The 17,737-nt window shown below is 45.4% G+C and overlaps 1 protein-coding gene across 1 annotated transcript; it reads right to left on the reverse strand.

Annotated features, from left to right (window-relative positions):
• Positions 1-13,859: 13,859 nt before the first annotated feature.
• Positions 13,860-15,348, reverse strand: LOC142593478 (homeobox protein Nkx-2.6-like). The gene is made up of 2 exons (XM_075709788.1): positions 15,141-15,348; positions 13,860-14,461 (listed from the first exon to the last, which is right to left on the reverse strand). Exons 1-2 carry the CDS (start codon positions 15,346-15,348, stop codon positions 13,860-13,862), a joined length of 810 nt encoding a protein of 269 aa, XP_075565903.1.
• Between the last annotated feature and the right edge of the window lie 2,389 nt (positions 15,349-17,737).

Below are 17,737 nucleotides of genomic sequence, written 5' to 3' on the forward strand. Positions count from 1 at the left end.
GCAATTTGATAAAGAATGTTCCTATGTCTGACCTGTTTTTTCAAGATAGTAACCTATATTGTGTATCATCTAAAGCCAGGGGATAATCATCCATTATACTCTGTACTGCTGTTCCTGCAAGCTGAACATAGCCTTTAAAACCCAGATAAGTTGATTGATAGTTGTGTTGAGAAAGCTGCTACTAACAATATTTTAGCTAAAGGGGGAAAAAATTAAAGTTTCTTTAATCTGATTCTCCCCCACCCCCAACACCACACTTCAGAGGCCAAAGCTCATGATAACTGTTTTGTGGTGAATGGTCAATTGTTACAAAATTCTAATTGGTTCTGGGTCAGTCCCTTTGAAATGGCTGCTGTGCTCTAGTAATTTTTTCAATTAATTCTTAACAACTGACAAAACTTTGGATCTTGTCAAAAATCATTCAGATTTTTATACTAGGTAAGAACATGGAACAAGATTAGCTTGGATTAAGAAAGATTCCTACATACATTATCACCAAGGTTATAATTATAGTTTAGCTCTCTTTTTTTCTTTGCTCTCAAAATAATGATTAACTGGCTCAGCAGGGTTTTCTTTCCTGTAAGTACTTACTGAATACTTTTATAAGGATAAATTGTAGAAATGCCTATGTGTTTTCCTTGGTTGATTTATGAATAAATCGGGAAAATGCAAGGTTCAACTAGGAATCTTAACAGATATATTTTCACAGAACTAGATTTTTGGATATAGACAAGTCCTGTGCAGAACAGGACCTGTGTTAGTCTTATGCCCTCACTGACATAAGTCAAGAAGTGACCAAGGACCAGTTCTCCAGCAGTGTTACTTAGAGAAGCCTCAAGACTAACTTTTTTTTCTGTTGAGTTCAGACTTCAAAGAGGTGGAGCAAGTTGAAGGACAAAGTCAGACCACATCTTCTTTTTTCACCAGAAAGTCCCCAGACAGACAATGAAATTACCTTTAAGGTCTGTTTTCTACAGCAAAAATTAGCTGTGAGTCTAGGGGATGATTATATCATTTTTTTGCCTGTAAAACAAGCAGATAAATATGAACATCTTTCTGAATTTTTTGTATTGGTCCTTCCTGCAGCAGAAATCTTAAAAATATACAGACAGACATATCAAATAACAAGAAATGTTAAATCAAGAGTTCATTATTAAATCAGATTAGATTATAGACACCAAATTATCTGTAACTATTGTTCACAAATTTTCTAAGCTATCAGTAAAGCTTAGTCATTTACACAGGATTGTGTTCATAGCTCTGTCATTTGTTCATGAAGTCTGAAGAAATGAAGTTTGGGTCCTCTGCAACTCCAAACTCTGGTGTGAATCCTTCTGCCATAACTCAGGAACAGACACACTGGCTTAACTAAAGTTATTACAGCTTTATATCCTTGCACCTGATCATAACTGGTCATCCACTACAGTGAGAAGAGATCATCTTTAATCCACTTCACACATTTTCAGCTGGTTTGATCTGCTCCACACTTTCTGTACAAAGGTCTATTCTGATGGTGGCTTAATGAACTCATTTTGATCACATTAATTTAAAACCAGAATCTCACCATTGGTAATACCCAATACATAGGGTACCATGTAAATTAAACATGTTTTAATCTAACAAGAAACAAAGGTCATTGATAATTCTGCAGACTGGTAACATTCACTGAATCCTTATTCTCCAAATGCTGTAACTACACTGTTCCCTTCCCCTACTTTGGGTTCTCTGTCCATTCTTACAGAGTCAATAAAAAATGTAAATTTCTGACTTATTTTTCATGGCTCAATTATTTCCTTGGTTCCTGGTATAATCACTACTTTACTGTTGATGGTGACTTTTCCTTTTGTTGGTACATCTTATTTTGTTTTATACGCAAGTGGGGTCCCATTTCTGGAAGATTTTTCTCAGAAAGACTCTAACAGGAGTTTTCCATCTGGAGAGCTTGCAGAATTGAGCCCTTAATTATGAGGTATCTGATTTCCAACAGCAATGTGTTGTCTTCTCAGGACCCACAAATTGAACTTAGATGGTACTCAATCTGATATTAATAGATTCCAAAACATTTTGAAACAGGCTTCAGTCTCCTCCCCAGGAGTGTGACAACTTCTGGTCAGTTCAGTTTCTGCATTCCAAGCTGTCAAGAGTTTGTATTGCCTCAACTATTTATAAAAAATGCAGGTGTGTGTTAGTTCTTCAACAGGGCTGAATAAGTCATGGAGAAAGGGCATGATTTCTCACTTTCTTCAGGGAATGATGAAGAAAGTATGGTGAAATATGCACACTGTTAGCAGAGTTGCAGTCACACTTTAGACTTCTATTTCATGCTCCAGAGAGCGGTCGTGGAAGTCCATCAAAGTGCACAAAGCTGGGCTATTCAGAGCTAATTCTTGCTGGTCATGTCAGACTCCATTTGTTACACTTACACATGTAATGTTGCACTCCTCCTCAGCTTTTTGCTAGTGAACTAATCCATGGAGTACTTCCAAAATATAATTAAAATCAATACTGATTGCACAATATTGTCATTGGAAACACTGCTTAAACAGTCTGCATTGACTTGTGCAATAGAATGGGGCTGGGGGGGTCTGGATTTTGTGGATATCCAGGTGTCTTCAGAGCTCAAAGCATGACTTTGGGTTGGCCTCTAACATGACAAGAAGCCAGCCTTAAATCCAACAACCAAACACAGCTCTGAAGGGTGAAATTAATGAAAAATACCCAAAAGGATCTGAATTTTGCTCCTCTCTAATCCTTATTAATTTTTTTAATCTGTTAATGAAATAATTTTCCAGCCCCACAAATACTATGATTTTAAAAAATGTTCCTATTCCAAATAAAGCTGTCAAAAAATGGAAAAAACCCACAAATATCTGAAAATCAGTTTCTCCAGTTTGTCAATATTTCATTTCTACTTCAGACATTTGAAAATTTATTCAGTTGATCTGTAATTCTTTTTCCTCCTTTAGAAAAAAAAAAGCATTATTTTGAATCACGAAGTTAGCGCTTGTCATTTTGAAAATGTTGCATCTAAAAATTCTGATGATTTTACAGTGTTTCCAGAATGCCCAAGAGCCAAGTATTTCAGCTAAATCCTATGACTAGGTTTTAGTCTATGACATAGACCTATGACATAGGCTAACCCTATGACGGGTTTCAGATGAATCAGCATTTACAATTAAAGAAAGATTTTGCTGAACATTTGCTGAACAATTTTTTACCAGAATTCCTGTCTGAGGGGAAATACTAGAATGAAAACATGAACTTTGAGATTCTAGTCATGATAGCCATTGAGATTGTCTTTCACCTGTGGGGATATCAAATTTCTGTAGACCTGGGGGTCTCATCCTCACCCTTTCACAGATTAACCATATAACCCTGACCAGCTTGATTAGTTTTCCCTCTCCTTTAATTGTCCCCTTTTCATTTTTTTCCATCCCTGGGTCAATATTACCTACCCAATGCACAGCAAGGCAGGAGATATTAGTTAGGGCCAAATTAGACCACTGAGCCACTGAAGTGCCCTCTGGTTCCAACAAGGACAATTAGATCTGTGGGTCAGAAGCAACAGTGGCGGGACAACATCAGCACCAGCTCTGAAAATCTACTAAAGTGGAGAACAGGTTATGCATTTTATATTTAACAACCCATTTCTCCCACAGCAGTGATACAAGGAAATTGGCACAAATCTGAGCCCACACTATACCTTTCCTAGAGATTAGACAGCCCTTGTGGTATGTATGTTCCCCTCACATCTATCTTCCACCTTCTGCCCTAAGGAATTATGCTACTTTTCCAGTCATTTCCATCTGTCCATGCATAACAAAGATGCACAGGCAAAATGCTCATGTATGTGTTACATGCAGACGTAATAGAAATTACATAGATAATAGAAATTACATAGATAATTACATAGATAATTACATAGATAATTACATAGAAATTACATAGATAATAGAAATTACATAGAAATCTTCACTGATAGAAGGTATTTCTGGTTTGCTTATCTGTATTAGGTGACATCCAGGCTCTCCCTAGCCTGGACTAGGGAGAACAGAAGACTCTGTTCTCCAGCACACACATATTAAGAAAGCTGGAGTAGATTTCAAGTTACTTCATGTTTACTCAGCAGGGTATGTCTAACCACACCATCAGCGTCATCACTGATGTGTGACGCACTTGTATTTGTCAGCCTTAAGATCACAGCCAAGATAGGTCCCATTTTGTTATCCTAAATATGTAATAAATTATATTTCTTCTTTACCATTCTCCCTTGGACATAATATTTAGGGCATTGGGGTCATTGGCAAATGCTCTTGAGAGAGGTGTTGCTTAGTTGAAAGTAAGGGTAGGAGCCATAGATCTGCTTCTGTGAGCAAAATATGTGGTCTTATTGACATACTGTGGTTAGATTGCATAGTGGAAGTGGAAGTGAGATAGATATATTGACAGACAGATAGGTGGATAGGTGGGTAGATAAAAGGATTCATTCCATAAATAAAACTAAACAACATATTAAAACACAGACCCTGAACAAAAATAATACAGACAATTGTCATTGTATTGCAGTGTATTGTGTCACTGAAATATGAAGAAAAGGGCATATAGCAAACTTTTTTAAACTTTGATTGTACACCACCAGCTTAGGTACTACTTCTCTGTACTATGAGTGTTTCTGGCCTATGCATTTGGGAAGAAAACGAAACAGAACACACACAATAAAGACTTCAGGAACTGGTAAAGAAAAGCCACATCAATGGTAGAAGGATTGGACAGGATCCCAGTTCATAAGCCTGAGGATGGAAGAGATTACACAACAAGTCCTGATGACACTGTAAACCTCTTCAAGTGGAGGTTTCAAACAATGTGAAAGTGATCAAACCAAGGAATATAGCCTAAAACTACATGCCGTACGATCCAAGCCATTCATTGTGGGCTGGGAGGGAATCATATCAGACAGAGCAGTTAAGCATTGGGAAAGAGGTAATGGAGGTAATTGAGGCACAATCACCAGAACTATTCAATAATACATTAGATAAGTAGTAGAAATAATGTAGGGGAATATCCTGCATGATGCATGGAGCTGAACTAAATCACCCAGGAGGAGAATAATTGCAATTATAGATCTGTTCCACCAACACTAGAAAATGGTGGTGCCAGGTGCAAATATTAATTTTATTAAAAACTGAACTGGAATGTATGTACTCTCAAACATAGCCAAAAGCCATATATATATTCTATTTAGGAATGAGACTCAAACCCATTTCACAGACCTATATATTATTGTGTTATATTTAATTTTTGCAAAGTTCATGCTGTCTGACAATGGAAAAGGACTTGACCTACAAAGACCGCTGAAGTCCCTGCTCCTTCATTTCATTCATATTGGGAGAGTGTTATGTTCGATCTGTGAATCTGACATTTCATTTTATTTTTTTGCATGTTCATAAAGAAGACCTTGGAATAATCTGAGTATATAAAACAATCTGAGAATATAAACAGTATATTCCTCTGGGGCTTGTAGCAGAAAGCAAAAATGGCAGTGGAAAATTAGCACACGTAGCCTTACACGAGATGCAAGAGCTCCTCATTTTCTTTAGCCATTTCTAAGAGCCACATCTCAGGTCTTTCCTCCAGTGAGTTAAGCCATGGTTTTCTTACCATTTTTATGGAGAGGAACACCCATATTCTCTTTCAGAAAAGACCTGATCAAAAGAGGCTCTTTCCAAGCCACTTGACTGTCTTTGGTATCATACCCCCATGGGTTTGCTAGATGTGTTCCTCAGCTTCCAAACAGATCTGTGAGGTTTAGAGTAATCTAATCAAGTCTGACAACGGCGCTTTGCCAAAACATAGCTTCAGAGTGAAAAGCCATATGTTTAAAAATGCATGCCTTTCAGAAGTTCCCAGAGCTTCTCCCCAAATTGCTTTCACTTAGAATGTTTCTTGGTGTTTGCTTACAGCAATCCCCAGCCAGACTTACAGTGGAAGATGCTTTCAGTTCATCAAGTGCAGTCCCCTGCTATTACTGTCACCATCCTAAGTAGCCCCTTTCATAATATGAAGTCAGTGAATTTAGCAGAAGACATGAGAATCCATCGATCCTGGCATCTGACCCAGGGCAAAAGATTATACAATAAAGGGACAAGTAGACATACTGGGGACATATCCCCATTGATTTAGATCAGAGTCCAATGACATGGCAAAGGGGACTGATGTCCTAACTGTGTCAGCCATCTGCTATTTCTGATAGTGATGCTTATAGATTCTCTGTCTCTCTTGACACGTGCAAATGACTGAGAGATCGAGTTTCTGTTATTGGGAGACTTCATTAAAGGTGGGATTTGTCTTAATAATGGAGTTGTTAGTCTTAATACTTATTTTCAAACTATTTTGCATTTCTAAATCAGAAATCTTCAAGAAAATAAATTAACCTAGTGAAATAACACCATGGAAACACTAAGAAAGAGTTGTTGCTTGATATGTTTTTAGTTCTGTGAGCTCCTTAATATGAAGATATAAGTCTATTTTCCAGGTACTTTTTCATAGATTTCATGACGCAATCTGTAAGTTCACGATGCTAAGCATACTTCTTTTTTAATTTAGCTGCTATCTTTTTATCTATTTTACTTGGGTCACAATTTTACAACTTTTGCCACATGGTTATTAAAAGCTTGTTGACACAAGGATATATAAACTAGTGCTGTTCTCCTTATCCGTTAAAAAGTCAGGTTTAGGAGTCTGGGGAAGCAGACACAGATGTGAAGTAATTATCTAATAATGGAAATTGAATGCAGATATTTAGTTACAAATCCACAAATTACAGGGTCTTTTAAAAACACATGCACTTCTTACCACATAACATTTCCTACAGAGTAATTAGAGTTCTTTGCATCTATAATTTCACATTAATGACTGTCTAAGCAAACATTGAAATTACACAGTAATATACCATAACGGCTCCAGATTGCTTCACTTGTGTTGTACAAAGAGAGAGTATGCATCAGAGAAGTTGTCAAACAATCCTACACGTACAAAGTGTTAGAGACTGCTATAAATAAAATTTTCTTAACTATTTAGCATTTTTCAGTGTCCCATTATCTGCTAAAACACATACAAATATATCCCAAAATATATTATAAATCTCAGTCTGCATGGAAGAACATGGGGATGTTCAGGTCTTTATCTTTTCATCCAAAGGATTCAGTACAACTTCAGTAACAGACAGTGAAAGATTCAGCAGACATAGAATAATAGAATCATTTAGGTTGGAAAAGATCTTTAAGATCATCAAGTCCACCACTAAACCAGTTAAGGGTAGAGTAATAATTAATTTCATGTTTCCTGGCTTGGTGGCTGGATTATTTTTTAATGAAACTAAAACTAGGAATCATTAAGGTTGGAAAGGACCTCTAAGATCATCAGTCCAGCCGTCAACCCAAACATTGCAACCCTAAGGAAAGAATACTTTGACCCGTGAGTCCCACCTATTGATTTGCAACATAGATCTAAAATTGTTACTTATTTACAAAACTGAGAAATAAGGAATGTTTATGTTGTTAGGAGTAACTTAAGGAAGTATATACTTCATAGTGAGTATAGTCTCTACATGTGTATATTGATATATGTCTCCTAGAGGTCTGGAACTCAGAGAATATTATGGTTAGCTGGTAGCCAAGTCTCTTTTCTGATTTGAATATTGGTGTTAAAAAGGCTTAATAATCACTCATAGGGATTATTTTTTAGTAAAATATTCCATTCCTGATGCTTAGAAAGAGCTAGAGTTCACACTAATCTTTCCAGTTGTGTTGGCTGTGTGGGTAGCTTTGCTTTTCTCACTGATGGTCAGAAAAAAACCTGAAATGTTCCTAGAGAAAATCTACAGGCTGAACAAAGGTTCTTATAGCTGCCCTATAGGTGGCTGTTGAAAGAATTGGAGAGCTGCATCTGGCAGATCTGGGGAGGAAAGCCAAGATGAAAGCTCATCTAGATTTGATCAAGTGCTGATCTTCAACAACTGCTAGGATGCTATCCCTACTTGAGAAGAGCCATGCTGGTTCAATAATTTAAATCCAGGATAGAAGAAGGCCATGAAGAAGAACTTCCCCAGTTGTTCTCTCATATGGGTGCATCCTTTAGAAAGGTCGTACTTCTGACCTCTGTAAATCTGAGTATGAAAATAATGAAAAAATCAAAACTGTGGAAAAGTATCTGTTGCTTAATAACGTGTCATTTCTTCCTGTATAACAATTCACAAACACCTGATGAAAAAGGTTTGAGCAAACTAGGGTGGTTTCTGCTCCAACAAGACCAACAAGACATTGCTGTCCCAAAGGACACGTACGACCGAAGTAGACTATGGAGAGCTGAAATCCAGACATGGTCCTGTACAGTGAGGTCTTTACTCAAAGCTCTGCCTTTGTCCTCAAACCCACACATCAGTTCTGGTCTGACACAACACCCAATTGGCTTGGTAGACTTGTGATTTGTATCTGATATATTGGGCTGCTGACTCCAGATAATGGCTCCTGACCCTCTGACTGCACACCTGCTTTTAAAAGCAGCCTCTGTTGTCCACTAGGTCATAAAAGGCTCACAGCTGGGCACAAATTCTTACTTGAAAATCTGTTACCCGCTGCTGTGCTTCAGCCCTCTTTAGAGCCCCTTTCAGGCATCTCCTGCTTTGTACCTTCTAGCTTACTGCAGATTTTCTGATCTTGCAGACTTTCTCTGCTTGTATATTCTCGATTGCCTTTTGTGCAAAATAACTTGATTTTCATGATAGAGCTGGGAACATTGTGCTGTTTCACAGTGGACATTCCTTTACATTTCAGTTTTCTTAGAATGTCTGGTAATGTTTTCCGGTCTCTGTTGGATTTTATATGAAGACCAATGTAATTGATTTGTTGAGAGCAGAGAAGAGGCTGGGATGATTCTCCCCACTGCACACTGATTATGTTGTAATCACAATTTCCCTTGCCAGAACACACTGTCTTTTCTAGAGTTAAATTATTCTCTGAAACAAAAAGCTTCCTGCTTTTAGGGGCAGAGCATTTCACAGGTACTGCAACACAAAATGAGACACAAGATGAATATTCCTGATACTATACTGTTTGGTGGCCTTTATTTTTAGTAATAGACAGTTTCCAGGTTTTTATTCTAAGCAATTTATGTACAATCTTTAAAGTAAAGTGACAGATGAACTAGTCGGCAATCACATCTCATGATGCAGGAGCATATTCAACATCAATGTCGAGGCAAATGTAGATGCATGGAGCAATGAGTTTCACCCTTTTCCAAGCCTCTCCAGTAAATCCATATCTCATTTTTTCAACATGGTAACTATTTCACATCGTAACTATGAGGATCTTACCACTTCACATACTTTAAAAAGGAAAAAATCTTAAGGATTCAGCTCTAAGTCAGACATATTCCAGAGGTCATGTTCTTGCCTTCTAACGATGTGTTTGTAAGGGAAAGCAGAATCAGGCCCAGCCCAAGTTTAATCTGCAAAATGAGCCCACTGCATACATTCACATGAAGAGGCAGGAAAGAGACACTACTGGCTTTTCAAGAAAGAAGTGCAGTTGGACCTCTGCTGTACAGAAGATGCACAGAAAGCATTTTTACTGTGTCTCACTCCAAACTGATTTTTTCTTTTTCGTGGTGATTTTGGATGATCAATTTTGTGCCTTTTCCGTGATGCTTTGATGCATTCTTATCTTCCTTAAATTTGATTAATCTTGCCCAGATTCAAACAAGTCTCCCCTGGGTGGTAAGGCTATGACTCTTCTTTCTCTTCCTAATTGCACTAATGTAAATCTGTGGTGACTTCCTTGTAGAACATGAAAGAATACTACATTTGGGGGTAATGCTGCAAGCCTTCCGCTAGGCAAATGAAGCCCTACTTCTGCTTATGAACATGTAAAAGGTGTAGGAAGTTCAATCCTTTCCTTAAAAAAGGAAAGACAAGCTACCATTGCAGGTTAACCAAATAAAAAAGAAAAATATAACAAATCCAGGAGCAGGGGAAAAGAAGCAGGAGAGTTTTCTGTACTCCAGATCAACCCCTGGCAAAGCCAAAGCATTATGCTGAGCAACTTTTCTCTCTATAGTCTGTACTGTACCTTCCCTCACCTTGTGGAGGTGAGCACCAGCCTGATTAGTAGCAGAAGTCCAAATAACAGGGGAGATGACAAGAAGGGCTGGCATGACATCCTTGTACTGGTCCATAAAGATGTCTATGTGCACAGTGATTAGAGAGCAGCAAAGCAAAACAAAATGGTAGCAAGTGCCTGGTTCAGCCTCCTGGGGGAAACCAGTCCTAGGGGAGTTTTGCAAAACCTTCCAACACAGCAGACAAGTGAGAAGACTTACTCTCCAGCAAAAGTAATTGGATCTTCTAATCCGTGGCATGCTCTTGAATGAGAAAATCTGCCCAATGCAGCACTGTGATTGATCATCATAATCCCAGGGAATTTTACAACATCACAGGTGAGATGAAAATCAAATTTTCTGGAGCTGCTGCCCTTAGGAAGAGCCATCTGGGGCTTTTATGAAACGATGGAGGAGAGAGAGATTGGAGCAGCTCTGTTAAGCCCTTGTATTGCACTGTTTCATGAGCAATGCATTTCTGTATACATCCAATGCATTTATGTATATATCCAACTGCTTTTCAAATATATTTTCCTGTTGAGAAAGGTTGTGTTTGATCACAATCCTTCTTTTGGAAGGTTCAGGGGCCAGGTCTTAGCCATATCTTTCTTTTCTATCTTTTCTACTCAGTTTATGGAGTATTCTGGGGTAGGCTGTCATTACATACATATGTGCCATGCCTAACACAAGGCATCTCCCAGCACAGGTGGGGCCTCTAGCTATTCTTCTAAAGAAAACAGACAAACAAACAACAAAAAAAACCACCCTGCAGCACTGTATATGAGCTTTTAATAGATAATCCCTTCAATATGGAAAGACATCATTTCTTCCATCCACTTCCCACCCAGCTGTGTTACCTCTTTTCATCATGCCAAACTTTAACAGGACATTTTAAAATCTCAACTCCAGCAGCTAATCAGTTCTAACACTGTTTGGTTTTCCGTTTCCGTTTGGTGTTTTGTTTTTTTTTTTTCCCTCAAACTGTTTGCAAGCTCTTACAGAGGGTTTTTTGTTTAGTTTTATTGCAGTTTGTTTCATTTTTTAAAGTATCCCGTCAATAGGTTAGCCAGCACTAATCTCCTGCTGTACGGTAGCTAGTAGCAATCTCTTGTTGTAGTAGGAATGATTTATAATTGCAAATGCAATTGTTTAAAGGTCCGAAAAGAAATGTAATACTCAGTGCAATCAGCAGCCACTGCTCAGCTGGGAATCCTGACGCATTGTGAACTTGGTTTTCTTCAAAGAAAGCCACCTTGCCACTGGCTGTGTTACACTGAGTAGCAACAGTTTGGTTAATATTTTTTGCTAATGATGTCGTTACCAGCAGTTATATCTGGATGGGGGGTGGGTGTTTCGGGATTGTTATTTACTTCCTCCAGCTACCCGGGTGTTGCAGGCATTCACCGATGGCGACATAACTTCTAACGATCGTGGCTTTGGAGTTGGTCGGCAGCAAGTGGTGAAATCGGGCTGTGCACTGGAACGACGGCCCGCAGAAGATCTCTTCCTGTTGTTTCTATTGTAAAGTAACTCGCTCCGGGTTTTAGGTCCGTATTGTCCTTCAGTTGCCCCTGTAACTCCAGAAACAATTCCGACGGCAAATTGATAAAACAGAGAGAAGAATAAGAAGACTGAAAATGGTTTGATAAATGCGGTGAAAAGTAGATTAATTGCCGAAGAGTGACTTATATAATTATCTTTCACCACGGAGACATCTGAGGCTGCAGTTATGTGAAAGGGCAGATTCTTTAAATGAATTTTAGTTTCATGTTAAAGAACTAAAGAAAGGGACCTTAGTGTATAGCTGCTGCATCTGACCAAACTTCCATTGCTAGGGATTTGGAAAAAGCCGGATTTGCCTCTATCGGTATTGATTAATCTCGTGGCAGTAATCAAGTAAGAGAGCATCGAGACTGGAAATATTAGAAGTAACAACTAAAGGGAGGTTCCGATATAGATCATCAGTTATGAAAAAACAGGCGCAGGCGAACCATTTCGCATCGTCCTCGGAAACGAGGACATCATCGCTCATACGTGTCTCCAAATGGTTTTAGCCAGGGAGTAACTCATGGGCTCAGAAGAGCTTAATTTCTTTAACTATCATTATGAAGTCAGACCAGAAAAGAGGGGTCGGTAGTGTGACCCAAACCGCTAATTCTTCGCTTGCATCGTCCCGGGAGCTGCATTTTGGGGGAACCTGAGCTGTGAAGTGCAGCCGGCAGGTCCCCTTCAGAGTGTCCACTTCATTATACTGTCCTTGCAATAGCCTCGATATTTGTTTGGGTTTTTCCCAGAGCAAGGGCACCCTGTGAGACTCCTCCTGCTATTTGACACTAATTCAAGACCGATTAAAAAGCGAGAGGAGAGGTCAAACAACGCTCCCAGATCATCGCAACCGTGAGAAAACTTGACACAGCCGCTGAAGCCGCTTTCAGAGCTCGGCTGGCGCAGGGACTGCCTTGGCACCGGCTCCCCGGCTGCATTACACCCGCCGACAATCCCTGCAGCAGCACTTTCCCGGCTGGAAACAAATCACAGCAGCGGCTTTGAGCCGCGGGGCTCCCGCTTGCGCCGGGGTCTCCTCGCCGGGCTGGCCCACGCACCTGCACGGAGGTTCGTTGCACATCTGTAGTAATTGCCCAAGGAAACACAAATGGAGCAAGAATGGGGAAAGAAAAGAAAAAACGTTCTTATCTAGCCGAAGCACTTATCGCTTTTTTTCCCACTGGGAAACTCGACAGGTTGCCCGTTTTAGCACACACGGGTGAAATCTGTAATGCCACGACTGTGTTTTTAACATTTATTTTTAAAATAAAAACAATCAATGCACTCTAGGCAATAGCTTTCTTTTGATACCGCCTCGCAGTAACTCTATTGAAAAGGCATGCATTTCAGCTTTCTGAAAAGGTTTATTTCCAACCTTTGAATATAAAGCGTGTGAACTTGGAAACCAAAGGATGACAAATGCGTTTGGAAATCTATGGAAAAAAAAAAAAAATAACACTTCTTTACTCTAGGATAGCAGACAAAATTGTCCCGCGAGACTTCGGGAGGCGGGGTTTGCACAAGAAATACGAGAGACAGCTTGTCTTGTTCTGCAAAAACATCAGATGAGCCAGGGTTTGAGAACCAGTTAGGGCCAAAAGTGTGAGAGAGAGGATGCATTTTTTCAGGAGGGAAAAAAAAAATTCCGAGAAGCCACAGTTTAAGAACCACATCGGAGGAAAGGTGTCTATATTTTGATAATGTCAAAGACGGGGAGAAGTTAATCTGAGGGATTTTAGAGGTGGAGAGTTTGAGATAGAGGAGCACATCGCGGCCTTCCCTTTTAGCAAGCTGTATTAAAAGTGGCTCAGTTCACGGTACAGCGAGCATCGGCTCCCCTGGAGTACGGGCACGGGACAATTTGGGAGGGAGGGCTGCAGAACGCATCCCGGTTTCCTTAGTGGTTCCGTGTTACCTCCTCAGTCCTGACCAGAGAAAAAGCGCTGCAGGAGCGAGGGCGGGCTGGCAGCGCCCTTTGAAGCTTTAACAACGTGTCGGCGGCCCACGGGCACGGGTGGGGGGAGCCCGGGCGGCCCCTCCGTGGGGCGGGGGGCGGCTGCCGCCGGCAGTGGCGGAGGCGGACACCCCACCGACACGGCGGGAGCATAAATAACAGCGGGGCGGCCCCCGGCGAGAGGAAGGTCGGGGGCCGGGGGGAGAGGCTATACGTCCCCGTCCACCAGGCTGAAGTGTTTGCCCGGCCCGGGCAGGCAGAGGTAGGGGATGGCGCTGCCCGGGTAGAGCAGGGGGAAGGGCAGCGGCAGCAAGCAGCGGCTCAGCAGGGTGCTGTCCTTGTAAAGGGCCGGCAAGGAGAGAGCCGCGGCGGCGGCGGGGGGCGGCGGCTCCCCGGGGGGCTCCGCCGGCCCCGGGCCCTCGGGCTCGGCCGACATCTGTCTCTTGAGCTTGTTGCGGCGGTTCTGGAACCAGATCTTCACCTGCGTCTCGGTGAGGTGCAGCGCGGCGGCCAGCCCGGCCCGCTCGGCGCTGCTCAGGTAGCGCTTCACGTCGAAGGTGGACTCCAGCTGGAAGACCTGGCTCTTGGAGAAGATGGTCCGCGTCTTCTTCCTGCCGCCCGCCGCCGGCGACCTGCCGCTCTCCCCGCCGCAGCCCCCGGCCTCCCGCGGCGGCGGCTGCCGGTGGCCGCGCAGCCCCTCGGCGGGGAGCGGGGAGCCCACGCCGCTGCCGCCGCTGCCGCCGCCGCCCTCCGCCTCCGGGCTGAGGCCGCGGCTCGTCCCCTCCGCCCGGAGCCGGCGGGGCTCGCTGCCTGCAAGGGCAAAGCACAGCATCAGCCCCCCGCCGCCGCCCGCAGCCCGCCCCGCATGCACGCACGGCCCGGCTGAGCGCTGGGGAGCGGGGCCGAGGCCGGGGGTGGGGGAGAGGACGGGGAGGGGGCTGCGGAGAGCTGGCCACGGCCCCCCCCACCCCACCCTCCAGAGGGGAGAAGGGTGAGGAGCTTCCAGTGAGGAGCCACGGAATTCTCCCTGCCAGCTGTGTGACACAGCACTCAGGGGCTCCTGGACACGGGACAACCAACCAAGGAGGCCGGGAGGGGGGTAAAACACCCGCCAGAGCCCCTGGGAGCAGGTCGGTGCCCGTGCCTGTGTGCCTGCGTGTGCCGGGGGCACCTCCTCCCGTCCGGCCGCCTCGGTTCCTCCTCCGGCTGCGTGGGCGCCGCGGCTGCGTGTGCGTGTGTATGTGCTCGTGTCTGCGTGTGCGTGTGTATGTGCTCGTGTCTGCGTGTGCGTGTGTATGTGCCCCTGTCTGCGTGTGTGTTCATGCCTGCGTGCGCGTGTGCGCGGTCCCGGCCCGGCGGCGCTGGCGGGGGCCGGGGCAGACCCCCGCCGGCTGCGGGGCTGCGGGCCGGGCTGGGGCCACCGCCTGGGTGGGCGCCGGGCTGCGACCCGACGTGCGAGACAGCCTGAGGCAGGCTGCCGGCTCTGTACCCGAGTTGCTGGAGCCTTTACTGGGGTCTCGCTCCGCAGGCCCCTCTTCCTCCTCCTCCTCCTCTTCCTCCGGCGGCGCGCCGCGGGCTCTGCCCTGCTCCCGGGCCGGGCGGCGGGGGCCGGGCTGCAGGATGCTGTCGATGCTGAAGGCCGGCGGCGCGGCCGGGGCCGGCGGTGGGGCTCGGCGGCCGGCCCCGAGCTGCACCATGGCGCGCCGAGCCGAGCCGAGCCGAGCCGCGCCGCGCCGCGCCGCAGGACTGGCTGCGGGAGGGCGGCAGCTGCAGCCGGGGCGGAGGGAAGGAGGGGCAGAGGCGGCGGAGGGAGGGGATGCAGCGCGGGGGAGCCAAAGGACTGAGGGCGGGGGGAGCGGTGCAGGGGAGGGAGAGAGGGAGGGGAGGCGGCGGGGAAGAGAGGGAGCGAAGAAGGAAAAGGAGCAGGAGCTGGAGGGAAGCGGGGAGGAAGGGGGGGGGGGCGAGGCGCCCCCCAAAAGGGTGCCCCGGGCAGCCGCGGCAGGGCAGGGCTGGCTGTCCGCCTGCCCAGGCCCTTCACCGCTGGGCGGGGAGGCAGAGCCAGGCCCGAGAGAGCCCACGGGAAAGGCGAAGAGGAGGTGGGATGGCAGCACGGAGATCCCTGGAGTGGACGAGAAGGTTGGGGGGGGAGAGGACTGGAAATGAGAGCAGAGGAACGGGGTGCAGTGGGGCAAGGAAAGGCGGCGATGGCAGTGAGAGAGGGCAGGAGGGAAAGCTGGGAGCGCTGAAGCCCTGCCGTGTGTTTGTGCGGCACCCGGCAGCACCCCAGGCAGTCTGCTGAGGGCATTCGCTGCAGACCATCGATGCCGTCTATGGGGGTCCCTGGGGAAGACTAATTCATGCAGCCCGAGTCCCTTGCACCTGCAGACCCTCATGCCGAGTATGCAGAGTTCCCCTGGGGAGAAAGGGAGCCCCTTTCCTCCCGAGGGGCCCCGTGATGTCGGGTCACCCTGAAATCCACCCCCCCCCCACACACACACACACCCCTCCCCGCGGGTGTGCAGAGCTCTTCTGTAGTTTTCAAGCAGTTTTTGTACGAGATCCTGCACTCCATACGGGAATGGTGAGAACGCGCCGGCTGATGTCCGTGCGTGGGTGTGAGGACGCCCGAGGCTTGCCTTCGGGAGGGTGGAGGATCCCTCGCCTGTGCTGTGGGAGATGCTGGGGGACCTGGGGAAGGATCCGTGTGTTTCTGGATTACCTGGAGAACTTTTGCTCCCCACCACCTACGAGCACTGCAACGTTTCAAAACCCGTTTGCATTACCCAAGGCAGGGCGTCCAGCGACGTTGGAGCCGCCATCAGCTGTGGATCGCAGGGAACCCTCTCCTTCCCTTCGACCCTGTGTAAAGCCAGGGAAATGTTTCCAAACGGCTTTTAAGAGGCCTTTTAGTCCGGATCTCGAGGTTTCCACCACGAAAACTGCTGAGGGCAAGCGAGAAGCCCTTGAAAAAGAGTTGACAATAGAAGTGCTGACAGGCTCTTAAATATTGTGATGCCAGAGATTCCGTGAGCTAAAATCAGGGCATCTTAAGGCTTTGCACTGCGTTAATCTTTAACGTACTGGTACTTGAGAGAGCGGATTTCAGCTCTTTTTCATGAAAATTTGTTTCATTTTATAAATGCACTCAAATTTTAATGCAGCCGTCTGCTGGAGAGTAGTACATTTTCCACTAGGCGGAAAAAAAAAAAATCCGTCTTCCATCAACACGCTTATTGGCCAAATGCCCAATTCCTTGCATTTGTCTTGCAATCTCCTGTACAAGCCGGTGATTCTGGTGGAGCGAAATTAAGAGAGAGCGATAGGGCGAGAGAAAGGACAGGGAACAGTGGTACAAAATGCGAAGAAGCTGCTGAAAAGATAAATTAAGAAATCCCGTGTGAGCTGGTAAAACTTGGAGCATGGGAACATGGATGCCAAGTCGGGTCGGTCTTTGCCCCTGCGCTCCTGTCTCGGCCTCCCTTCCCGCTGTCTGTGAGTGAGGCACGTCCCGAGTGCTCACATCTGTTCTTGCTGCAAACCATTTCCCTTTTAGTCCCGCAAAAATCCGTCTGAAAAAGCAAATGCATTGACTCAGTGTGTGCTTTCCTAGAAGACATTTGCTTGGAAGAAAAAGGAAAACTTGAAGAAGGCAGAAAATAAGAAGGAAATTGAAGAAGGAGACATAAGCTTTGTCTCCTAATTTTTTTCCCCACGGCCCCCTCCGCCCCCCGAGCAGCCCAGGTCCAGCCCTGGGACACCCGGCCCGGTAACATCCCGCCGGGAAAGGTCTGTCCTCCTTTCCCAGCCCCATTTGGCCGCTTTACAAACCCTGACAAACTCTGTGCGGTGATCTCCCCAGCCGCTGAGGCAGGTTGGAAGCGATTCACTGGCACCAAGAGGATGGGGGGCCTCCGGGGTCCCCCCCTGCAGCGAGTCCTACAAGCCAGATCCGTACCGAGCTCTTCATGCCCTCTGCTAGGGTCCCCCTCATCTTTAGGGGGAGTAAAGGCTTGGCTCCGCATGCCAACGGATCGAGCCGTGTCCTGCAAAACCCAGACAACGGCCTGCAAAGTGCAGCCCCACGCA

Source organism: Pelecanus crispus, chromosome 4, assembly GCF_030463565.1.
Source record: "Pelecanus crispus isolate bPelCri1 chromosome 4, bPelCri1.pri, whole genome shotgun sequence".
NCBI lineage: Eukaryota > Metazoa > Chordata > Aves > Pelecaniformes > Pelecanidae > Pelecanus > Pelecanus crispus.